Source organism: Sciurus vulgaris, assembly GCF_902686455.1.
Source record: "Sciurus vulgaris genome assembly, chromosome: 13".
Lineage (NCBI taxonomy): Eukaryota > Metazoa > Chordata > Mammalia > Rodentia > Sciuridae > Sciurus > Sciurus vulgaris.
The window spans coordinates 57561488-57588135 of record NC_136474.1 but is presented as its reverse complement, the minus strand read 5'-3'; the positions used below and the strand labels follow the sequence as shown (position 1 = coordinate 57588135).

At 41.2% G+C, this 26648-nt stretch overlaps 2 protein-coding genes across 2 annotated transcripts in view; one reads left to right on the top strand and one right to left on the bottom strand.

The window, feature by feature from the left end:
• Positions 1-26648, top strand: part of B4GALT6 (beta-1,4-galactosyltransferase 6) — a 116983-nt gene that overhangs the window by 77237 nt on the left and 13098 nt on the right. The gene's annotated exons all lie outside the window — the stretch shown is intronic.
• TTR (transthyretin) lies at positions 4015-10499 on the bottom strand. Its single transcript, XM_079108755.1, has 4 exons — positions 10343-10499; positions 9311-9441; positions 7146-7281; positions 4015-4247 (listed from the first exon to the last, which is right to left on the bottom strand). The coding sequence occupies exons 1-4, from the start codon at positions 10409-10411 to the stop codon at positions 4140-4142; spliced, it is 444 nt and encodes a 147-aa protein (XP_078964881.1). The 5' UTR covers positions 10412-10499; the 3' UTR covers positions 4015-4139.

Here is a 26648-nt window from a genome sequence, read left to right as displayed (position 1 = left end):
GAGACTCCTCTAATCTTCTCACAGCTCACAACAAAACTATTACTGATTTTTCTGTTGATTTTCTATTCCGAATAGACATTGAGCAAAAGAGGGAAATGTAAAAAAAAGCAGGAGCTGGCCCCGATGTTATTATGAGCTAATCTAACTCTAAGAGCTGGCCGTGTTGTCTCCTTGGATATAACAATCTCACAGAACATCAGCATCTAACAAGATCACTGAGACCATGACAAAGTAACACAAAGACAAAATTACTGTGAAACCTGCAGAACACCACACACCTGCATCTCTCTGAAGTGAGTAACTGCTGCCGTTTTGACCAATTACCAGCTTTCTCGGCTCTGGTTTGCCCTCCCCACAGGTCGGCCGTGGAGATACCCAGTTGTAGACTTGCACCCACTTCCTAACAGCGCCCAACCTGGGGTGCACTGCCACTTCCTCAGTCTCTCCCCAGTGTCACCCAAACAAAGTCCAGATTTTATGGCAGTTCCTCTCTGTCTCCCTGTTAGTGAGCCTCCTCCCAGATCTCTGGGAGTGTGTTTCCTCTTGTTGGAAAGAGTAATAAGCACAACTGGTTTACGTGCACTGATGTGCTCCTGGTGGACTTGGGCTGTGGAGTATTGACACCACCCTCTCCTTGCCATTTTTAGTTGAATTTTGTCCTTTATCCTCGCTAGCCTATAATTCTGCAGCAACAATACGTGTTTTTTAGGTTCTTCCTCTCCCATTCTTCTTTCATGTTGCCTTGTGATTATTTCTTCCACCCCCACCAGTGAATTGCATGCGACTTTTTAGTTATCAAACACGGGGCACAGAATATGATATATTGACAATATAAACCCCTAGCCAGGCACAGTGGTGTGCACCTGTAAATCCGGTGAATTGCAAGTTCAAGGCCAACTTGGGCAACTTAGGGACGCTGTCTCAAAAATTAAAAAGGGCTGGGGATATAGCTGAGTGGTAGAGCACCTCTGGGTTTGATCCACTGTGTTGCAAAAACAAACAAAAGCAGACAATGTAAACTCCTAGATATATAAGGTGTCTTGACTAATGTGGTTTTCTACAACTACAACTGTTCCTCTACATAACACATCTACTTTTAAAATACAATTCATAATATCTTTCATATACACAAAGTTATTATAAATCAGGATTAGATAAATAGACTCTATCATGTGACTGATGTCTGTGGTTATGAAATTCACAGACGTTTGAATGCCTGATAAACATGAGACAATATGTTCAACATTACTAAGCAAAAAAAAATAAAAGGTTGAAATAAATATTAAATGTAATTTTTTGCTTTTTAGAGTGGCAAAGATTTCAATGAATACAAACCCATAATAAAATCTGGAGGAACCCCATAGGAGCCTATGTGTCTATATTAGCTTCCAAGGGCTACATTGACAGTGTCGCAAATTGAGTGGCTTAAAACAACAGAAATGTATTGTCTCAGTTCTAGAGAATGGATTTCTGAAATCAAGGTATCTACAGGGCCATCCTCCCTCCAAAAATGTACAGGAAGGATAGATCCTTTCTTGCCTGCTTCTAGCTCTGTTGATGGCTGTCAATCTTTGATAGTCCCAGTCTGAAGCTCCATCACTTTATCCTCAGCCTCTGTCCTCACAGGGAGCTCTCCTTGTGTCTCCCTTCAGATTTTCCTCTTATGGGAGGAATAATGATGATCTGCAAAAATGGCAATTTGATATGGATTAATCTAACATATATGGGCAAGGATTTGCTAACAAAATTGAATAAAATCAGAGACATCAATTTGCCACATATTTTAGGAAATCTCAATATATATTATAAAGTCCAGCTGGGCGTGGTGGCACACATCTGTAATCTTATGACTTGGAGGCTGAGGCAGGAGGATTGCAAATTCAAAACCAGCCTCAGCAACTTAGCAAGGGCTTAAGCAACTTAATACAATAAAATAAAATAATAAAATAAAGGGGCTGAGAATGTGGCTCAGTGGTTAAGCATCCCAGAGTTCCATCCCTAGTACAAAAACAAAAAAAGTCCAAAGTTACATTCCATTCTGTCCAAGTTTCTTGCTTTCTCTATGCAGCCAGCTAGATAGTATCAAGATATTAGATTTGAATTTGGAGGACAATGGAAAGACTTCATAAGGATATTTAGGCCTGAGCCATGTGTCCGGCTCAGGTTCACTGTGGGATCTTGGTTGGAGACTATGCAAGCATCTCTCCTTGCTCTTGCCACAGCGGGTGGTTGATGTCAAGTTTCCCCTCAATGGATCCATATTGCCTTTAAGATAAATCCCCAGCTCTAGAGGATGACAGGTAAAGCTGGCCTTTACTTGGGCCTCATTTCCTACCTCTCCCAACCCTACTGTGGCAGAGATAGTGTTGACCAACTCAGATTAGTGCTGCTTTTCCAGAATGTAGAGTTGTCCTGGGAAAAGTCTCTGGCCAGGGACCCTCTTTCTCAGTGCATCTAGATGAGACCGTGGTTTGAATGCATCCCATGAAAGTTCATGTGTTGGAAACTTAATTCCTCTATGAGGCAGTGTTGGGAGTGGAGCCTAGTGGGAGGTGTGGGGTCATGAGGGCGGAGCTTCATGAATGGATTCATGCCTTTCTCACTGGGATAAGGCTCAAAATGAGTTAGTTTCTCCTCTGCAGGGACTGTGTTATTTACATGAGAGTAGGTTGTTATAAAGCAAGGCTGTCTCTCATGGTTTGGCTCTTTCACCGGTACCCATTTGCTTTCTGGATTTCTGTCATGAGTTGAATAGCCGAAGGTCCTCACCAGAAGCTGAGCAGATACTGAGGCCATGCTCTTGGACTTCCCGGCCTCAAGTACCATGAACCAAAATAAACCCCTGTTCTTTATAAATCATCCTGTCTCAGGTATTCTATTTTAGCAACAGAAAACAGACTAGACATCCAGTAAATAGCTCTGAACAGTAAAATGCCAGTCTGAATCAGATGTCAGTCCACAGAGGCCTAATGCTGCATTCTTTCTCTTCCCTCTGCTGGCTAGATGTGACCAGAGTGACCCTTGAAGTCACAGACTAAATTAAGCTGCATCCCAGAGTCACCATTTACAAGAAAGAGGCCCTGCTGTGTTGCCAGAGCAAAAACTTCTGTATTGGACCTGGCTGAGTGAAAATTAACCACTGAGAACTGGGGTGGTTTGTTATAACTGCACGACCTCAACCCACCTTAATACCCTTACCCTTCAACATTCCAAATCAAGCTCTTTCCTCTTTTTATCCAATTGTTTTCCTTGACCTGACCTTCCAGTCTTTATTCTATCTACCTACAATGCCTTCTCCTTTTTTGACTTAACTACAAAACTCAGATTGAGTGATGGCTCTTCTGAAATCTCGGACTTCTTTGGGCTGTTGGCTTCTGCCTCCTTCATACCCTCTCTGTGCCTTGTACCATAGCCCCTGTCAAACCAAGATGGATGACATAGTTATCTTCTCAAAAGATTGTCGGCACTTTAAGTAAATGCAGGCACTGGGTCTTATTCTTGATGCTTAGAGCACCTGCAATAGTGCCTGGCACGTGATAAGTTTTCCATACGTGGATTTTGGATTCATCGAAGTGTGTCAAGGGTGTGAGGGTTTTGTGATTTTGTCCCTTACTCAGCTGATTGTGCCAGATGGATCAGAGGGGCTGAGTTGCTGCAGAGATATCCAACTGGATCTGCGCTGCTCTTAAAATCAGTAAAGCACTTAAAAGAAATGCCTGGAGTAAAGAAATGGGCCCTTACAATTCATCTTTTGCTATTCAGTGAAGGTTACAGAAAAATGAGATGCTCTCATTTGCAGTGTGTGTGTTTTTAACAGCTGCAGATCGTGCTTAATATGTGCTTTGCTTGCAAGACATGGAAATCTGGATCTCTCCCAGAGTTCTGACTAGAAAATTGTCAGCTTTTTTTTTTTTTTTTTTTTTTCTTTGGTATAAAATTTGGATTTTTTGAGAGAGGGAATAGGGGAAGGGAAAAACGAGGATAAAAGAAAATCAGTTCAAATGAAATGGGAGGTGCTTTCATGGGAATATTTTATTGTCTCTTCCCGAACTTCTAACATAGTTTATAGAGTGGAAACACTGCTTTTGTACAAATGGAATACTGTCGGTGTGTGAGATCCTGTCCCTCCGTTAAGTCCCTCATGCCTTGGGGTTGCTGACAACGGCGGTGGTGGAGTAAGAGTAGGGGCTGAGCAGAGCGGCGATGGTGTAGTGGCGCTGGCCGGAGTCGTTGGCTGTGAACACCACCTAGGGGAGAGGACAGTGAGATCTGTTTGTAACAGAGCCCAGAGGTCTGAGGCACCGTCAGAGATCACTGGAAGCCCAGTGCAAAATTAATTATTTTTACTTCATTATCTCATTTTGGGGGAACAATTAGAACAAAAAGCAAAAATTCAAATACGCTGGCCGGTTAAGGTTCCGGAGTCTGGTGCAGTTCTCAGAAGAAAGTTCTCTACGGCCTGCATGATGAGTCTCTTGTTTGGCAAATTCACACCACAGTCTGGGTGGCTCTTGCCTGACTGAGGGGAGTCACAGCCTAAAGTCTCTTGTCCACTTTCTTGGCTTCAGAGAAAAGTGAGGGGAAGGTAAATACTGGCATCCAGAGACTGGAGACTGGCTGAGAAGGCTGACGGACAGTCTTACTTTGAGAACTAGAAATTAGGAGCTATAGGGACTGTTTTCCCCATTTTACAGATAAGTAAACCTAGACTTCTGCATTAGTGTGTACCCAAGTTCATACAATGACACAGCCCTACGAGGGAGGCAAGTCTCATGGCTCCAAGTCCAGAGATTTTCTTTGCATTCTCTAACTTAGAAATTGATATTTTAATGTATATTACTAGAAATGAAATATGGACTAAAAGTACTATAGGATTCTACTTATAATACAAAGATGGTGGAAGAGCTGGATCAAAGTGCTGTTGTAATTCATTAGTCATGCTTCTCAAAGTCATCAAAGTATCTGAGACTCAGGAACTGGGGTGGCCTAGGTGATGGGAGGGAGGTACGTGGGGGTGATTTGATTCAGGAGAAAACTGGCAGGCAGTGACGAGGTGTTTAATTTTACTTATTTTTGTGTACAGGCCCTGGGTTGAGCATTGGATACACTTTTCATTCCAAATATGAAACAAACCTTGAGAACTTAGGGACAGGAGGAAAAAATATCTAAGTGAACCAAACTGAACATATAAAGAACATCTGGGCACAAGGAGGTGAGAACCTGCTAAGAATCTTCTCTGAAGAAGAGAAAGAACCCCTTAGGGGTTCATTCCTAGAAGTAAATAGGGAAAATTGCCTAGCTTTTTTGGTGATAATGTCCTCTGGCCCCACCTGATTTTCCCTTAAAATTGTGAAAGGCATAGTCTGTAACAACAACAACAACAAAAATTCCATGAAGCAGAGGCATATTAGTTCCATAGGAAGTTTTCTAATCTTCCTTTGTAAGTCTAATATGGCCACCTGGGTCACTGGCCAGGAAGAGGGACCAGCTCTGAAGGGCTGTGCGTCTCTGGGAGGTGCTTATTAGAAGAAACTGCAGGAAAGGAGCTTATTTATGGCTGATGTCACCATGCATCGTCCCTGAGTGAGGTGTGAGGACACATGCTTCACTACTTTCTCTTTCTCTTTCTTTCTCCCCTTATTCTTTCAGGCTCAAGATGGACTATGACTCTGTCTAACATGTCTGATATCATTCCCTTCCCTTCCCTTCCATTCCAAGGACAGGGGTACGTTTCACCTTCAAATCTCTAGTATCTCGCAGAGTGCTCAACACATGAAGGATTTTATTTTTTAAATGTTGGTGAAATGATCACTAAAAGAGTGAATAGTAGCTGATATCAGTCAAATAGGAGCAGCACTGTCTTGGGCAACATAGTGGTAAACCTTTTCAGATGGTCCCTAGAGCTGACCAAGGGTGGACAAGGGGCCCAGGGAGGCTGATCCAGTGCTGAAGGGTATAGCTAAGAGTGTCTTGTGCTGCACCCAAGCTGACCCTGCGCTTCCTGGCTCAGCTTGTTGTCTTGCTGCCTGGCTGAGGAGTAGCCAGAGACATGCTTCTTGATAAAGGGGACTCTCTTGGTGACTTTTGGGCCCCTACAAGTCAAATAGGCCCCTACAGTTTCCCTGGTTACACTGTCTACTGAAAGAACTGTTCTATGCTAATTGAAAGTCTCATCCATGACTAAGCCAGAGAGAATGGTTCCCTTTCATGCTGAGCTATTTTTGATGGAATTACTTGATCTTTAACTCTGACCAACATGTCTGGATTCTATTTCCATGACAGCCATCTGTTTTAAATGACTTACAGAGTTCAGACAAGGAGGAGGCAGGGAGACTGGGCCCATGTGTAACTGCTAGAGGATCCTTATCTCATAAGAAGAAGAGAATGAACCAAAGTTTACAAATATGGCTTCTGCTTCTTGTTTTTTTTTTTTTTTTAAACTTGGCTTCTCACAGGAAAAAGTCTTCCTGAGGCAGCATGAGGACACCAGCACTGAGGCCAAACCAGCCTGGCCCCTGGTAGTAAACAGGCCTGCTCCTTCACTTGCTAGCCACATGACCATTGATGAGTCACTTACCCTCCCATGCTTCACTTTCATCTGTGAAGTGGGGATAATTGGACTGACCTCAGTGGGTTGGTCATGCAGTTGAGATGGGTTAGTGGAAAACATTTACCATGGTGTCTGGCATATGATGTACATTTGGTGAATTTATCTCTTGTGTTGCCATTATTATTTTGAATTTATTGTCTGTCTATGCATTGCCAAGAATTGTGTATCCAAACCTCTGGGGAACCAGATGCATCCTCTCTTTTGTTACCTAACACCTTAAGTAGGGACTGGAGAGTTGCCTCATAACCAAAGATTAAAAATTCTTCAGCAAATAAACAAATATTCATATGAGATAGGATGAATAGACCATAATAGCATTATGGAAGTTCAGGTCATGTTGCTAAATGAGTTTTCACCAAACTCAGAAAAGGGCTTGCTTCTCAGGGTGTGGATTTCTGATTGTAACTTGGGAATGGGAACCTGTGGTCATTCAGTGCTTTCCTTATGACACTTCCATGGTATGCTGAGTGCAAACCGTACATTTCCTGGAGCCAAAAACAAAAACCAGAAACAACTCCAGGGTCTGTGTACTCACCTCTGCATATTCATGGAACGGGGAAATGCCAAGTGACTTCCAGTAGGATTTGGAGTCCAATTCCACCCTGTATACGCCTTCTACAAACTTTTCTTCTGTTGTGAGCCCGTGCAATTCTCCCGTTTCCCCAGTCTTCCTATAAGGTACAGAAGTCCAGGCTAAGTTAAGCACAAAGGGAATAAATGACACAGCAAAGTGGCACCACACGCATACGTGTGTGTTATGTATTTGCATGTGATATATATGTGTTATGTATATGTATTTCCCTTCAACCAAACTAAGAGGGAGAAAACTAGTAACTCTCTGAAATCAAATGGCAAGAAATTTGTAGAAACTTTTTGAAAGGCTCATTGTAGATTTTTGTTTGTATAAGAAAAAAATACAGGTGTAATGTTAATTTTAAAAGTTTGAAGGTCTGGAGGAGTTGTTCAGTGGTAGAGCACTTGCCTAGCATGTGTGAGACCCTGGTTCTATCCTCAGAATAACAACAACAACAAAAATCTTGGGACTCAGGGTTGGTCATTGGATAAAAGTTCAGGACACTGAAAGTGGCCCTAAGGTGCTCCAACTCTCCAGTTCCCCAGAACAGCAGAATATCACTTATGTCCTCCTGGCACGTGAGTGCCTTTCAAAGAGTACCGTTTGTTCACACAGTGGGAAATCTAAAGCATACAGAAAAGCCTATATTGACTCTTATTCCTTTTATACAATTAATCTCTTTGGCATTTCTTCGCCAACAATGAAATACTTGGCAACTTCCATTTCTACTTAGGTACCAGCTCAATAGTTGAAATGTTAGAAATAGCTCCCAGACTACAAAACTAAGACAGACAAAAATGGAAGCTGTCTTTAGTGATTTTGATCATGCCTGCCCCTGTTTTTTATTAATGTGGTGTGTGTGTATGTGTGTGTGTGTGTGTGTGTGTGTGTGTGTCTTGGTACATGAACATCTGAATACTTTCAATGTCCAGTCTATCTCCCACTTAGAATAGTCTCTTAACCACTTTTCATGTTGGACTTGGCATTTTACATAAACATAAGTGAGTTTAAAAATAAAATCTCAATTAAAACTGCAAGAGAGAAATGATCTTCCTAATGAAGAAATTTCATGAAGTAGATCTTGGGATTCAATTAAAACCCAACAGAAATTCTTCTTCAGGAGATGAAATACTTCATAGTTTCTCTTCTGCTTAGAGCTGAGGGATTCTTAGTGGCTCTTCCTTTTGGTTAGTTTGTTCAGGTTTACTAATAGGGATTTTGTTTGAAATTCTTGCTAGTAGAGGTAGAAAAACTCCATGAAAATGGTAAAGTGGCTAATGAAGGTGAGGAGTCATATTTGCATGCTGACGGGTGATTGAGAGATTAGTCTATGGCCAAAATTTGCCGTACATGGCCTCCTAGATGTTTTTCTTGTTAAGCTTGACAACAGCCAGTCTTGCAAATAGGTGCTCCCAAGTGTTCATTCCACAAAAGCCCTGCATTCTACATGATCCAAGTAAACTCCATGCAATTGTCATGTCAATTCTCTTTCTCAATTCCTTTCCTTTTGTTAATATAGTAACATTCATTGTACATCTTGCTTAAAATTTTAAGAATTTTCCCAACATGGGTGTCACCTTAGGGGCACCAAGGAATCTATGCAGATCCTGAAATTACACGTGTTTTTGTATGTGTGTGTTTACTGTGCATTTTTCTGGGCATGGCGTCTATAGTTTTCTCACTTTCTTCAAGTAGTCTGTGTCCTGAAAAAGTTGACTCCTGCTAGAGTAAGGGAGTCACTGACTCCTTCTTTTCCTTTTTCATGTCATCAACCCTAAATGATGCTCTGGTCACTTCCAGCTAAGCAAAGTAAGAGGAAGTCATCCTTCTTAGGCCACACTTGACCTCTGTCCACATTTTTAATCTATTCCTAGAGCTTTTTTTTTTTTTTTTTTTTTTTTGGTACCAGGGATTGAACCTGGGAATGTTTAACCATCAAGTCACATTCCCCAACCCTTTTTAATGTTTTATTTTGAGATAGGATCTACTAAATTGCTTAGGGTCTCACTAGGTTGCCAAGGCTGGCTTAACCTCATGATCCTTCTGTCTCCACCTCCCAGCTGTAACAAGTAAAAAGGTGAGAAAGATAGAACCAGATCCCATGGCAGGGTTCTTTGGTAGCTTACCCAGTGGCAAATGGCTCCCAAGTGCCATCAGCAGCCTTTTTGAACACTTTCACAGCCACATCCACAGCAGGACTGCCTCGCACGGCGTCTAGGACTTTGACCATCAGAGGACACTTGGATTCCCCAGTACCCTGGGCACAGAGAGACATGTAAGAAGTCAACAAAATCAACCAGAATGAAAGGACTTATTCTTTCTGGTGTTTGAAATCCGCAACAAAGCCGGAAGTACATGCTGATCCCATTACCAGTGACTTAAGTGTTGACAATTAATGAGCTTCCCCACTCAGTATATTACAGGCATAATTGTTTCCAAAGCAAGATTGGTTTCTGCCTCCAGACACATTGCTATCGACCAGGGACGTGCATAATGAATTTTAAAGGAGAAAATAGGCCCTCTGAGAACAGTTGCTTTGTTCAGCCTCTCCATTGGAGTGAAATACTGAAAAGATGCAATGTGCCATAGGACCAAATAGTTTTTCCTCAGATCATTTTAATAAGTGGTTGCGATGGTAATTCCCTCTTACTATCTGTTGTCAAATCATGTCAGAGTATTTCTTGACTCATTTTGTAGTATTAGTTAGTTATTCCAGAGGATTTAAGAATCAGATATCTAACTGGAATGTTGCTCACCAACAAACATTAATCAATAAACATTTTCTGATTAGCCAAAGGGCCAGAGTATAATCTCTTCAGTTTTCCCCCTAACAATATTTATAAAGGGACGCTTTCATGAAAATTCAATATTAGCAGCTTCATTAAGATTGTATCTTTATTTCTATCATGTGTCTGAGAACACTGACGAGCTAGACATTGCAGACTTAATACACCAAAGCAACAGGGAAAAGAGTGTAGAGTCCAAACTCTGGTTCAGTAAGCTGTTTTTGAAGTTCAAATCAATGATATTAAATGTAGGTGCTGAGTACTCTTGCTCTAGTAACATAAGCTGGTTGCCAAAGCTGGAAGAAGTCACTTCTACTTCATCTAATGTACATCTGCAATGTCCAAAAAAGACTTGACAGAATCAACACTCACCGCAGGGCCAGCTTCAGACACAAATACCAGTCCAGCGAGGCAGAGGAGGAGTAGACGGTGAGAAGCCATTCTGCCAGGACCTAGTGGGCTTCTGTGATGGCTGCTCTTGGTTTTGGGTTTATATACACCCTTTTCCCAAGCCAGGCTGTTGATCCCTGCCAATCTGACTCCAAACCTGCTGATTCTGATTATTGACTTAGTCAACAAAGAGAGAATAAGTAACCCACACAAATATGAACCTTGTCTACAGAGATTAGAGCATTGGAACATTAGCTCTATGGAATATTCTTAACTGGTCATTTGACTAGCTGGATCTCTAAATCACAACCCAAACAAATCAAAATTAGCCTCTCCCTGCTTGACAGAAGGCAGCAGCATTCTTGGGATTTTTGCCCCCCTCTTTTATTTCTATGCATGTTTCCCATTTGCTATACATTTTTGCTTTCATTTTAGATGACAAATGTAAGTTGTAATTTTTTTTTTTTTTATGTTGAGTGACAGTTCTTTGCACTGGCTTAAATAATAGTGCATTAGAAAACATCATTGCACTAGATACATGTCCATGTACCAACAAGAAAAACCCTCAGCAGTGCTTATTTCTCAAAAGCATGTTTTAGTCAAACTAAGTCATTTGGAAACCCTGCTTAGTGATTTCTCTACATTGTGTGTGTGCGTGTGTGTGTGTGTGTGTGTGTGTGTGTGTGTTGTGTGTATGTGTATGTGTGTGTGTGTTTCCCAGATAAGTTTCACCTCAACCCAGGGAATAAGGGCATATTTCAATTTGGCATTGATGAGCCTGAAATACAGAGACCTATATCTTTACTGTGTCTCCTCACTGGGCATACAAGAACAAGGCTACCCAGCTGGCTTTTTGTCAGAATTAAAATATCTGGAAGGAGGTAGAGATGACTGTGAGAAATAGAAGCTATAGTTGACAACATTTCTTCCTCCTGGATGACCTACAAGTCCAGGAATTATAATAATTAGATGATTTATTATTAAGTACCAACTCTAGTGTGTATAGCTTTGTTCATGGATAATTAAGACAGGTCTTTGTTCTTATAAAGACAAATATGTAAGAGAAGACAAACATTTTGGATAAATACATATCAGGGTTGAGTCCAGTTTGGAGCACTAGAGTTGGGGGAACATTCACATAGCTGACAGAGTCAGGTTGGAAATTCAGTGAGAAATCCTGTAGGGTAAGAACTTTCAGGATGTGGTGAAAGGGACAGGAAGGCCTTCTAGGAATATGGAGTGTGCAGGAGACTCCAGGAGAGTGGGTTGGCAAAGGAATAATGAGCAAGTCCAGTGGAGAACATTAACTAGGGCTGGAATCTGATAGCCTGAGTCTGACAATGAAATAGCAGTGGAAAGTGTTTTAAATTTGGAGTAAGGGGCCCTGAGTCTTCTGACTCTAGTTTTGCTACTCAGTGTCCTGGATGATTCTGTAAGTTATTTAGTATCTCAGACATTCATTTGACTCATTTGTAACATCTATTTTTCTACTTCAAAGGACTGTTCTAGTAACTTTTATATAAGATGATTTGAAAGCATTTTATACACTGCAAACCATGATCCTGTTATAAAAGCGCGACTGTAACATGATTTGGTTCCACGTCTAGGCTAAGAAGAAAATCCTTTCTTTAATATCATACATTGTCACCCAGTATCCTCTTGATTATTTCCCACTACTCAGAACCTGGATAGAGTCTGTTCCCTGACTATGAATCCTAAATATTCCAAAGTTCTTTCACAACCCAGAAAAATCTTCCACCCATACATTTTAGCACTACCCCCTGTAGAAACTAAGAATTGCCTCCTATAGACCTTGTGAACTGGCAACGCTAGGCTGCCACCAGCCCAGAGACAACAGTGTTTCTTTAAACAGTTTGAAATAGTTACTAAAATTAAAATTGAGACATGTTGCATAAAAATCTGGATTTCTGGCTTGTCTTAAGAAATCAGAAAAGATGGCAGCAGTTGGCCCACATCTACAGGACAACAACCAGCAGCATCTCATTCACACGCCTCCCTTCAAGCCAAATGGCCTGCCATTTCTGATGGCAATGTCATACTTGAGGTTTTTTTTTTTTTTTTTTTTAAATGCATGTCATGTTTTCCTTGTCTATGTTTCTGTCCAGCCTCTCGAAAATTTGTGTTGTGATTTTTGGTCTTTCAGTAGCAATTTAAGTAGTGGATGACAGCTTATTTTCTTTCTGCCAAATAGATATCCCTACTTCTTTGAATGCTTTCTCTTCAGATATAGTGCCTGGAATTCTCACCAGAACTTTGTCCTTTGGCATTCTCCCTTTGACGATGTTCCTCTTCAAATGCCATGCATTAAACTGGATACATCAGCCAGATAAGATCAGATCAACCCAAGGAATAGGGCAAATGTCACACCTGAAGTGCATTACAATTGTAGTTGCTGTGACCCACCCCTTCATTATAACATTACTCATTGTGACTCTCTGGTCACAAACTCTAAAACAACTGTAGAGTATCCATCATCCTGTGCTTTGCTCATTTTCAAGTTGATCTTGAATTCATCTCATCCAGTTAGTTCCAACCTGCCACCTCATCCTATTGACATCATTTAATGCTTGATTCTGTAAGTCACTGCGTTAGGGCACCCTCCAAGCAACATGCCCTTGGACACTTTGACTTGCTTGCCTTCTGAACCATCATCGATCTGGAAATCATTAATAAAATTTGAATTTGAACCAGACAAGGAGGTGGAGAGCAAGTGAGGTAATTCAGAATACAGGAGGTTTCTGAGTCTGATTTGAAAATCATTGATAAAATATACAGAAATAGAGATTATTTTTAATATCAAGAGGAGAGAAAATTTGTGCAGAGGATCGAAGATCAAAATATAGGTAATCTGCAGTCCAAGTCAGACAGTTTCCGGACAGGAAGCATGCACATGTTAGGTGAGAGAACAAGGCTGAGGCAGGAAGGAAGAATTGAAAAAAGAGAGAAGAAATGCATTCTTCATCAAAGGAATGCTTGTGTGAAATAAAGAGCAATGACATGTACAAGAGAAGTCCATTACTTCTTGCCTGAGGCAGTTTGTGGATGAGAGAGGGTTATGTGGATAAACACAGTCCCCCAAAAGAAGAGAATCTGCCTTTCCCATGTTTATTTGAATTTGTGAAGGCCTTTCTCAGAGAATGGTTACATGAAATCCATCGAGACAGATGAGTTGAGGTCAAGGGTCACCACATTCCTGGAATTTTAAGTGGTTGCTATAGATGCCGGGCGTGAGCTATGGTGACACTACAGGCAACCAGGATCCAGGGCTGGAAACAAGAGGAGAACACAGCAACATTTAAGCTACAAGTTTAAGTCTCCTCTTAGCTATGTACTGTGTTTCTTCACTTTCTGGCCATAGGGCTACAACCTAGATGTTTAATGGAGGTGAAGAAGACTGATTTGTTGACAACAACATTCTTCCTCCTACTTTAGAATATGTGGTGGTTAATGAACAACTCAGGACCCTCTTGATTTAAGATTCTTTGGCCTTCTCCCTCATAATGAACAGCCTTATTTGTTATAATTTTTTTAATATCATAGATACATCATTTCTCCTTCCTTCAGTTTCTGAGGGCGCATGTCAAACGGCTAGCCAGGGGTCTGTCCACATGGAGTGTTCTCTAACATTACTGTGAGTAAGCCGATTAGCCACATGGCTGGTCAAGTGCTTGGACTGGGCCTCAGGGTGTGGGGAGAAGGGAGAGGGCAGTGACAGTGTTGGGGGCCCTGGATCTTTGCAAGTTAAAGAATTCAATTTTGTCAGCTCCCCCTGAGGCAGATAAGTCCTAGCAGTTTGATTAATGATAAGCAAATCATAAAAGACTCATTTTAAAACCATAATACCAATTTAATTAATGGTCAGATGGTTGCTAGGGAAGGAAGGAATTGGAGCAAAGGGACCTGGCTAATTTTGTGAAAATATTTCCTCCAGGCTGTGGGAGAGCCAGAGAAGTTTCCTTACCTCACTGCAGAGAACACCGTTTCCCAGGCCGGGAATGCTATGTCTGCCTAATCTCGTGTGACTTTCTTTCAGGGAGTGTTGCATAAACACTGAGAACGTCTTTTCCTGTATGTCCCCTGCCTTCCTTGTTTGCCTAGATAACTATCCAAGTTATAGCAAACATTACTTAGGGTGTACTAAGTAATTTAGTACTTTTTATTTTATTTTTTATATATATATATTTTTTATTTTTTAGTAATTATGTGTTTTTTTTATTTTTTATTTTTTAGTAATTATGGTTTCACTTCCATGGTTGAATTTTAGGAGTCATCCTAGTTGGGAGCAGGAATTGAGAAATCCCTAAGACGAGACTCTTCCACAGCTGATATCTTGCATGCTGTCTATTTGAGGGTCACATCATCAAAAGCAGTGATCTTAGCCCCATTGTTGGCTTAAGAACCTACGCTGCCTCTGTCTGGGAGAGCTTAAATTGTTTTATATCATTAGCTCAGATGATATACTGAATCAAGTCACCCCTGCCTTGGTCTAGGTTTTCAACTGTCTTGGTGATTATATGTATTTTAAGGACTTTATCCATAAATAGGCATTAGATGCAGTTGGAGTTTTAGATTCTAGAGTCCCTCAAAGCTCACCCGCCTACACTGTGAGGGGGAGAGATGCAGACAGAAAAGGAGGTTCAAGACTCTCTGTCTAGTTGGCACATTTTCTTTGGGTTTCTTTTTTTAAATATTTTTAGTTGTAGATGGACACAGTATTTTATTTTGTTTTGTTATTTTATTTATTTATTTTTATGTGGTGCTGAGGTTCAAACCCAGTGCCTCACACAGGCTAGGCAAGCACTCATTGAGCTACAACCCCAGTCCTTGAGCTTCTTTTTGTTATGCCCTGTGGCTCTCCTGCAGCGAGTGTGGCAGGGCAGGCTCGACAGTGTGTGGCACTTAGGTGGGCCTATCTGGCTGTGATCTGTGAAGGATAAGCATGGACCATGATGATGGAGAGATAGCAGTGGACAGACAACTCTCCAATCACATCCTTGGGATGCTTTATAGCTTAGTGTGTTTATAAGAAGTCTGCACTGGGGTTTGGATAAAAACACCAGCTAGAATTAAAGAAGATTTGATTGATCTTATCTCTATATCCTCAGCTTTCTTAAAATCAGCTGTGCTGATTCTGTGGCCATAATTCAGAGTCCCAAGATTCAGGATTTAAATTTTGACCACTTATGTTATCTTTTGACTTTGGAAATATGATTAGTAAAGAGATAAGTTCAGCTAATTAAAAAAAGCAACCAGTGAGCATCAACATGCCAGCCACTACAGTGGGAGTTATTTTATTTTTTATTTTTTAATTTTTACAGACTGCATTCTGATTCATTGTACACAAATGGGGTACATCATTTCATATCTATGGTTGTGCATGATGTAGATTCATACCATTCATGTAGAGGAACTTTAGATTACGTAGAGGAAAATGAGAGGGAGGGTGGGTATGAAAAATGGTGGAATGAGACAGACATTATTACCCAGTGGGAGTTATTGAGAAACATATGCCTTAGAGTTGCTTGTAATTTAATTATTAAGAAAATATATTTGTCCATTAAACAGGAAGTAGCAATTCACACAGGGAGGTAATGACTTTGGGATCATGGAAATCTTATGTGAAGAGCTGTGATTTAAGCTTGATTATCAAGGATTAATATAATCTGCCTAACAGAAGAGGAACAGTGTGTGTAACTTCTTTTCCATACAAGTGGGGGAGCATTTGAGAACCTCAAGTGATTGGAGTGGAAGGTGAAGTTAGTGGCACTTATACCTGGGAACAAGTAAAACCCCAAACCTAGGATCAGACACCAAGTATAGAATCTGTCAAAAGCATTAGTTTTAAAGGGCGAGAAAGATTTAAAGCAGGCAGGAAGCAATGGAATAGTAAGGAGACAAAAGATGAAGCAGGTTAAAAGTAGGATCAATTTTGGAACCTGGGATCTGATGGAATCTGGCAGGAGAAGCTTGTGGATACTGTGTTGCCCTAAGTTTTCAACACACATAAGAATAATTAGACACATAATTACACACACACACACACACACACACACACACACACACACACACTAGGACAAGATAGGACTTTCACATAGATGGAAGAGACTGCTCTATGTGGAGGCGATGAACCCAGGGAATTCGGCCACCTGAAGTCCCACCTGGCAATTCCAAGAGCAGAAGGCACCATCACTTTGTAACATTTGTCACACATGGATTGAGAATTTTGGTCATAGCACACTGAGGTCTTCAAAGATTTTGTTCATGATAGTTGCTGTTGTTACTTTTGATTTTATTGAGCTCTCAGAGCCTCTTCAGAGAAGGATAAGAAATTGCTCTGGACTGAGCTTATAGGACAGGCAACCTGTCCTAACCAGACATGAAACCCAAATGAGCAAAGGTGCATAAGTGGGAAAGTGTACCAGGTGTGGCCCTAGGACAAGGAGTATAGTAATGCCTCCATATGGGTCATATGAACCTACTGGGTGAGCCAGAAAGAGTTTGAAGCAGATCGTGGAGCCTTTCCTGAGAAACTCCTGTTTTTCCTGTAAGAAAGAACATGAACCCTTCTGGTAATTTCAGGCTATTCCCCTTTACTCTGCTGTGAGGTGAGGAAGTCCATTGGGCACCCTTATAGGAGCTCCCTGACCAGAAGTCAGGCTTACTGGGTTTAGGGCTCCTCAGTGGTTAGAGTTGGAAGTATATGACCTTCAGAGTCCCTTTCAATAACAAGTCTATAAAGGGTTTATTGAGAACTTTGAGTGATCAAATGACAGTATGAAAACTAGGAAGATGAGCCAGGAGAAAGAGGGAGGCTGGAGGAGGAAAATCTAGAGGCTGAATGGCCACTTAGAAGTCTAATGTATCAGGGGATCTGTTTTAATCCTTTTTTTCATTGCTATGACTGAAAGACCCATCAAGAAAAATTTTAGAGAAGGGAACGTTTATTTGGGCACTCCCTGTTTCAGAGGCCTCAGTTCATGACAGCTCCATTCCTCGGGACTCAAGGGGAGGCAGAACATCATGGTGGAAGGGTGTGATGAAGGGAAGCAGCTCATGTGATGATCAGGAAGAGGAGAGAGAGAGATAGAGAGAGAGAGAGAGAGAGAGAGAGAGAGAGAGAGAGAGAGAGAGACCACTTGTCAGATACAAAATATATACCCTCAAAAACATGCCCTCAATACCCACTCCTCCATTGGGTTAAGACTCTCATAACCCAATCATTTCACCTCCAAATGTTCTTGCATTGTCTCATGAGCTTCTGGAGGACACCTAATGTCTAAACCATGACACATCCAGCCTGTAGGTCAAGGTTACTGGTACCCTTGTCCTTCTGAAGTTGTGGATCTTGAGCCTATCTTCACATGTATTTTCTCTATGAATGGATATTAAAAGTACAATTTCTATTAGGTGAAGTCCTGCATATATTTTCTCATACTTTTAAAAGATATATTACATTATAGTATACATACAGTTAAATTCTCCCGTTTTAGGGATACGGTTATATGAGTTTTTAACAAATATATGGAGTTGTGAAACTAGAATGAAGAGTTACAACGTTTTCTTCCAAAAATTTCCCTTTGGTAGTGAATTCCTTCCCCCAACTCAGCCCCTGGCAACTTCTGATTTCTATTCTGTCCCTTCAGTTTTGTCTGTTGCACAATGTCACATAAATAGAATCATACCCTCCTAGCCTTGTGAATCTGTCTTCTTTCAGTTAGCATAATTCTTTAAAACATTTGTCCATGAAATTGCATGTTTTATAATTCACTTTCATTTTGTGAATAGTATTCAATTGAATGGATTTACCACAAGTTGCTCATCCATTTCTACTTAATGGACATTTTAGTTGCTTCCATTATTTTGGTGATTATTTCATAATTTTTCAAATGTAAAAAAGAACATTCTTGAAAAGATGAAGAACACATCTGATAACTGTAGGTAGTATACACAAAATGAAATGGGTTGCCCAAGAACTTAGAAATTGAGATGTAAGAAAAACACTACAAAATCACTATGCAATGAAAAAAGCCAAAAAACTAAAACAAAAAAACAGAGCCATGCTAAATCATCCTAATAGTAGCTCTTCACTTGGAGGTCCACAAATTGTTGTGTTTGTGGGTATAAATCAGAAAATATTCAAATCGGATGGAAAAAATATTGCGTATTTGTTTTTACAAACCTCTGATTAAAATCCAGCATTTCCTTAAAGTATGAATGAAGACAAAAAAAACAAAGTCATAACTAGCAGTACCTGTGAATTTATCACCAATAGAAATCACAGATATTTTCATCTAGTTAAGAGATCTATTTGGAAATATCCTCTATGCTCATCACTGCTTTGAAGTTATGGTAGCTAATAGATCTGGCGCTGAGTTTTATAATTAATATAGATATATAACATACTGCTATGTCACAATTTGAAAAAAAAAAACGTAAATGGCATTTTTAGGTAATTGATTTCCTTTGTAATCCCTGTATTTAATTTTATGCAAACAAGTTTAAGGACCCTAACAAAGAGACAGAACAGCATCCAGGCCAGCAAGGCTTAACTGCAATCTAATGGACTCTACCAGCTTGCAAAAAGAAAATGGCAGTCATCTCAGGAATTGGTTGGTAGAGGAAGGGAAATAAACAGGAAATCGTAGCATTGGGTTTTTTTTTTTTTAATTGGATTGAAGATTTCGTTTCATTGACAGAACTTTCCCTGGAATAAGAAAGAATGCTGCAAAGACTTCCCATGGAGATATGCCAGAAAGAGAACCTACTTGCCATGCTGATTTGTATTGACACTTTTCTTTTTCTTTCTTTCATTTTTTCTTTCTTTCATCTTTTTCTTTCTTTCTCTCTTTCTTCCTTTCTTTTTCTTTCTTTCTTTCTTTCTTTCTTTCTTTCTTTCTTTCTTTCTTTCTTTCTTTCTTTCTTTCTTTCTTTCTTTCTCTCTCTCTCTCTCTCTCTTTCTTTCTTTCTTTCTTTCTTTCTTTCTTTCTTTCTTTCTTTCTTTCTTTCTCTCTCCTTTCTCTCTTTCTTCTTTCTATCTCCCTCCCTCCCTCCCTCCCTCCCTCCCTCCCTCCCTCCCTCCCTCCCTTCCTTCCTTCCTTCCTTCCTTCCTTCCTTCCTTCCTTCCTTCCTTCCTTCCTTCTTTCCTTCCTTTCTTCCTTCCTCTCTCTCTCTCTCTCTCTTTCTCTCCCTCTCCCTTTCTCTTTCTGTTTTTTTCTTTCTTTTTCTTTCTCTTTCCCATTACTGGGGATTTAATCCACAGGTGCTCTACCATTGAGCTACATTCCCAGTCTTGCTAAGTTGCTGAGGCTGGACTTGAGCCTGCAGTCCTCCCACCTCAGCCTCCCAGGTTGCTGGGATTATAGGTATGTACTACCATGCCCAGCTGACTGCTGAATTTCTTATGGAATATTACTACCTTGGAATTCTTATATATACTTTAGTGTTTGTAAACTTGGTTACTGAGAATCCAACTCTGAGATTTCTGATGAAACTGTGGCTCTGAGCCTCCACAGTTGACTTTGGACATTGATCAGCCCAGTGAATTAGCAAACTTGCCCTGGTAACACCCCTAGGGAAAGAGCCAGCTGGCCTCCACTTGGAGACACTCTGAACTCAGTGAGCACCACTCTTGCAATGTCAACAATAGTAATCTGGGCTGGTGGAGTTCCACTGATCATAGAAGGAAGGGGTGTATACAACAGATAATGTAAATAGGGAGTGGTGCCTGGGGGACCGGGTGTTGAGAAAGATGAAGGGGTTGAAATGATTCTTCAGTTTATAAACCTCAATGGATTAGAGACGGACTCTCTGAAAGAAAGGCAGTGGATCAAAATAGCAATTGAGTAAGTGGGAGATTTCATTATGAAAAGGATAGTAATTGAGTATTTAAAGGCAGAGGCTAAGGAGACAATGCAGGTATACCTCAAGTTAGATGTCCCTGCAAAAATCACACGCTTTTACAAAACAAGGTCTTGTTCTGGAAGGTATGGTCCTGGACCAGTGGACCATAAGAATGAACAATGGGAGTGTGTATTCTTAGGATGATCTACTTCATCAGTTGGAGATGGAGAAGGATGACTGATTTTTCCAGTTGACTGGACACCAAGATCTACTAAGTGAACGAAAGGAATTGACAAACAAACCAGCTATATGCTTCTTTATCCATACAGATGTAAACTCCTCCCTCTAATTTTCCAGCCTTTCTTCACTTCGTGCTTATAACCATTCCTTCCATTGAGTTCCAGATCACTTCAATGCCCTTGTACCAATTCCCCTTTATCCTCAGCCAGGGCCCTGTGCTCTCTCTACCTCTCCATCAGAATTGGAATGTGGTGTCTCCCAATAACTGCACTTCTCTCAAGTTGTCTTCAATGGTACTAGTTCCCTGATCTGACCAGGAGACCCTGGAACCCTCATCATTCTTGTTTGGGATTAGCTTGCCTTCCTTTCCTAGCCAGTGACCCAAGGTCAGTCCTTCTAGCACTGTCTCTTACCAGGCACTCTCAATGCTGTCTGTCTTTGTCTTCTGCCATTTCCCCATCCTTGGTGACCCCCATCCACACCATCAGATTAGAGAGTGTCTGTGGAAGGAGGCAATGTGCTAAGTTTACTTAAGGGAGAAGTGATGCAATGATCTTAATCCTGCCCTAAAAAAATGCATTCGATTATCAGGTAGCCTCTTTGTTGCTTGGCAATTTTATACCCATACCCATAATTTATTGACTCCTTGTAGCATTTCCTACTTATTTTTAAAGACTTGGGTTAAAGTTGGATGACACTGTGCACACCTGTAATCCCAGTGGCTCTAGAGCCTGAGGCAGGAGGATCAGGAGTTCAAGACCAACCTGGGCAACCTAGTGCACACTCGTGTCAAAAACAAGAAGAGTTGGGCTAAATATTTAAACATCATTTCTTTTGTGAACTATTCCCTGACCCTCCTGCTTTTACCCCCTGACTTAGAACAGAGTTCATTATTTCTTCAAGACTCCCAGTCTTCCCATCCTTCTATAGTACTTTGACCTTCATCTTTGTCTTCTTCTGAAACCATTATCTACTCTTCTTTGTATTTCCTACTCCCTCCCTCCTCCTTTTTGCTATGCCTGAAAATTAATTCATGTCACTTCAAAGTGACACCTTCCTCTCCACCTGTCTACAGCCTTTGACTGGGATGCCACCTCTCTCTGCCGCAGGCTAGTCTACCTTGCCTCTTCCTCTCATCATGCACAGTGGTGCCGGCAGTCTAGCTTCCGGCCCCTTCCTCTTTAGGACTTCTCAACTTCAAGATCTTATTATTACCATCAATTCCAACAGTGTTCTGTGTCTTTCACCCTGGTCATTAACTCCCAGAGCTGCTCTGTCACCTCCGTGTAGGGCATTCAACTCCCTTCTTTCTGGCCCCTCCTTACCTTCTGACTCTCCCAGCGCTCTTGCCATCCCAGTGGGGCCTCCAGTTCAACAGGCCTAAATCTGAGCTCCCCAGGCCTTCTCCCCTCACCCCCTCACCCCTTCTCCAAGTGGAATCAGCGTTCCTGTGGTTAGTCAGGGCTAGAACCTCAGGAGTTATGCTTGAATTAACCTTCTTCCTAGAACCAGACTTTAAAAAGCAATATCATTTTGACTTCCAAAATATTTCTTCCATTTCTTTCTGTTTCCATAGCTGCCAGTTGAGTTCCAGCTTTCATTGCTAATCATATAGCTTTCTGCCATTACATCCCAGCTGATCTCCTTAATGCTAATCTGTTTTCCATATAATCTTTTCTATAAGCTACTGCCAAATTAATCTTCTTAATGCACACTTCTGATTACATCATATCTCTCTTCAGAAGCTTTTTCTCACTCCCCATGGTCAGCCAAATAAGGTCCAATTGTCCTTTGTCTGACATTCAGAGAGGGCCATGACTTGGTTCTGCTCCATCTTTGTTTATTGCAACGGTCCTTCAAATACCAGCTGAACTCTGGGCAAACTCCTATAACAGGCCAGCCCTGTGCCCTCATCCCCTTCCTCGTCCATCCTTCCTCACACTGCCAACCGCCGGAAGGAGTGAACATCAGGAAAGTGTCGGTGAAGACCGTGTTCATACAAAGGCCAGGTGAGAGGCAGTTTCAGAGGTAGAAAGTGGAGGTTGTAGAGACATCAGACATGGAAAGTGAGTAAAAGGAGGAGCCAAGGATGACCTGAGTGCTTTATTTAGCTTGGGAGCACATTTAAATAGTAAAACTATAGCTAGTCTAGAAATAGGAAGGGAAATGAGTTGGAAGATAGGTGGAGGGTGAGGGGTTGGTATGCAGGCATTTATTTCCAGATGGCAGCCCAGAAGGAGGGCCTGGAAGATGGCGCCTGGAAGAAACCGGACTGGAGATGCGCACTCAGGGTCACCAGTGTGAGGTAGATTTCAGCATTTGGAGATCACCAAGAGACTTTAACAATAAAAAGTCAATGACAGAACTCTCAGGTACACCAGCCTTCCTGATAAGAGAAGTCTGAAACAGATTTTTGCCAGGCAGAAGTTCATCCTCCTGTGAATGCTTTGCACCCCACCCCGCTTTGGCACTAGGAATAGAACCCAGGGGTATTTTTACCACTAAGCCACCACCCAGCCCTTTGTATTTTTAATTTTTTTTTTTTTTTTTTTTTTTTTTGCGGTGCTGGGGTTCGAACCCAGGGCCTTGTGCTTGCAAGGCAAGCACTCTACCAACTGAGCTATCTCCCCAGCCCTGTATTTTTAATTTTGACACAGGATCTCCCTAAGTTGATGAGGCTGGTTTGACCTTTCTATTCTGCCTCAGCCTCCTGAGCCTCTAGTATTATGAGTATGTACCACTTTCCCTGGCTGCAAACCTCTTAAACCAGTTATGCATTTGATCAGAGCGGTTTGTATTCACGATTTCTCTTTCTTGGAGGCAAGTGCCAGGCCTCCTGCGTTCTTATACCCCAACTCCCAGAGCAGGGCCCTACACACAGGAACTGCCCCATACATGCTTACTGAATGATTCAGTAAGTGAATGGAGTTACTTCCGGTTCAGCTAGACTGCTTTTTCTCTCAGAGTATGGAAACTTGAAACTTGTGATGCCCTTTCCATTTGCCACCCGATTCTGACCATAGGTTAATAATCGCCTAAGAGTTTCCTGCGTTCTCGACTGCCCATGCCAGTCTGACTCAGAGTCCCAAATCTCCTCATTCCACCCCCATGGTGCCCCCACTCTCCTCTCTGCTGGCCTGTACCCACTCCCAAGGCCGCCCAAGGCACCTGTGGGCTTCTGTATCTGCTTTAGGATTCATTTCTGTAAATTTGAGTCTAATTCAAGTTCCTTTATTATGGTTCAGCAGGATGGGCAAAAGTAACCCCTCAAATATGCATTCTAGAAGAAAAATTCACCAAATTTACTGGAACCAACTTCTTTATTTTGAATTTTAATACGAATCGTTTCTGTTTTAGAGGTCAAATGGGCAACTTCTTTCTTCTTCCTACCTACACATTATACATTAGTGGTTCTCTAAGTGTGAGTCCAAGACCAAGAGAATCAGTGTTCTCTAGGAACTTGCCAGAAACTTAGATTATGGACACACTGAATTTGTTGCTCTGGGGTGGGTGGGGGGAATCCTGGTACTCTTAAAGAAGCCATCAGGTAATTTTGATGCTAAAGTTTGAAAAACCATTTCATAGATGCAGTTAATGCTCAGGAGTAAGTCTGGGTCATGGAATCCAACCTGTTTTTTGCTTCCTAACTGAGTAACCTTAGTGTAGTCTCTTAACCTCTCTGGAACCTTATATTTTTTTTCTTATAAGGTAACATTTTGAGTCAGTTGATCTCAATTGTAGTCACATTCTATGGCTCTGTGAATACCTCTAAAGACAATGATGTCAAATTGCCAGGTTAATAGCAAAGGGCTTCAGGGTATTAAAGGGATAGGCTGACTAGTGGCCAGGTACATGGCCACCCTTGGCCTTTCTCTGAAAGAAATCCATTTGGCTAGGTGTCTGAAGCAAATAGGAACCTCCTTACCTCCATTAATCAGGTGCCAAAGTTCCAAGTTGAGAGAGGCAAAGCTAATCATTCATGACACGTGAATTCTTTTGTACCAGAGTCTCTAACCTGCATAGAAAGTACTATTTGTAGATATTAGTAGCTCAGGAAGCCTGGTGCACAAAGATCAACCCAGATTTCAACAGGCAAAGGAATACCCAAATAATGGCTTAGTGCAACTGTGTTTTAGTTACTTGTGAATTCAATAGAGCAATTTGTTCATTGTGCTTTATGTCTGAAGAGTTTAAACTACAAGGTCACTCAGAAAATGAGTGCTGATTCTTGCAGAGAAGAAAACCATGGCATTAGCTGCTTGTGTAGTCAATAGAATTTCTTTGGAACACAAATCGGGTTCTATTCTTTAAATGCATATTCATGCCAACACTATAATTCTTCCATTGGGACAAATGTTTGCATAAAAAACAAAATCAATTTATCCATAGCTTTGTTTGAGTCATGTGTCGCCCCATTTGGCTTTTTCCCCATTGCTTAGTTTTGAGAACTGTTCCAAAGTCATCATGAAGGTCAATGCTGCTGTGGGCTAATGTGGATTATTGTTTTCCTAATAGCACAGTTGCATTCCGCCACCGCATCTGCAATCTCTTATCCCCATTCTTGTGGGAGCTGTGGGGCTGGAGCCAGCTCCTGAGAGGTAAGCTCTCCCATCTAGCATCAGGGCCCTTCCCTGGAGTCCTTCACTGACTTAGCCTCCATTTGGCCTCAAGGGTGAGAGATGCCACATATTAATACATCTGAACTTGGAGCTTCACATGGTGACTCATGGCGCATTATTCAAGAAGATCACCTATATGAGCAAGTGGAACATGTCTGTGCATACTTGATTTTTTTAAAGCAGTGTCAGTTGGATAAACATTGCTTTAAATACTCAGCTGTGACTCCTGTGTGAAGGAGGTAGTTTGTATTTTTTAGTGCCACCACTTTTTAAAACCTTCTAAGCATCTTCCCACTTTCTTATACCCAAATCTGCACACACTCACCTGGCAAAGAAACAATATTTCATACGAGAGGCCACATAGTATAGTGGAAAATGCACAAACTTTGTATTTTCAGAAAATCTTGGTTTGACTCCAAGTTTGTCACATCCAGCTGCTTTACCTGGGATTTCTTACACAGTCTATGAGGCTTAGTGTCTTTCCCTGTTAAACAGTGACAAGAATTACATCTGCCCATTAGGGAGGATTGAATACAATAATGAATAAGAAGCACAGCACAGTTTATGGCCCATAGTAATTTATAAATATTAGTCCAGTCAGGTAGAGGTGTAATGGGAAGTTGGCAGTTCTGCCTTCATTTTATCAAGCAATTTAATCTTTGGCTCTGTTTCTTGTAGATACTGTTCAGAGAAGTTGCTATCCCATGGCTGTCTGGTTCTAAGTCCCAGCTTTTTAGATAGCAATCACTTTATCATGATACACTTTAAGACTCATTTTATTTTTTGACCTGAGTGCCAATACCGTCAAAATAGAACACAGAAGTTCCTTGGAATTTGACTATATTAATTAACCTGGTAGTCGCCTCTTGGTTTACAAAGCGTGTAGAAATGCAAGGAATTATTATGGCTTTGAAGTGATGTCCCTGTTATTTCAGTGGGACTCCCTGTGCTGGGTGGCTATCACATATGACAATTTGTTAAAATCAAGGTAGAGAATTGGGTCAAGGAGGGAGAGGAGCTATTGATGCTGTGATAGGTGATGAGTCTGATTCTCACCTCTTCCTGGCCATGGGAAGGTGGGACTCTGAAAAATCTGCTCTGGGGAAAGAGAAGGCCAAGCTGGGCCTTGCTGTTTACTGTAAGCGAAAATAGAATTGTTTAAGTCATATTTTTACATTCTGATTGTAGCTTCCAGCAAATTGGTTGAGGGTGACAGGTGCATCAGTCGTGTTTAAACTTTGCCCTCAGCGTTGAGCTTCTGTGAATTCAGACGCTCATTTTTGGAAGACTCAGTGACTCTGTTTCTAAATGCAGAGTCTGGACTCTGGGCTGCAGTGTGCAGCCCACGTCCCCCCTGTGTGAGTTGGGAGGAGTCCTGCATTTGCATTGCATCAGTGATTCTAACCTGCTCTAATATGATAGGGAAATTCCTTTTTAATGTCAAATAAATGCTGAAACCTGAATTTCTACTGTTCGCCCCTATAAAAGCAAATCTATGGCAAGAAGTTAATAAAAAGCAATGTCTTGAAAGGACTGTTTTTTTTTTTTATAAATTAATTTCGTGTGTG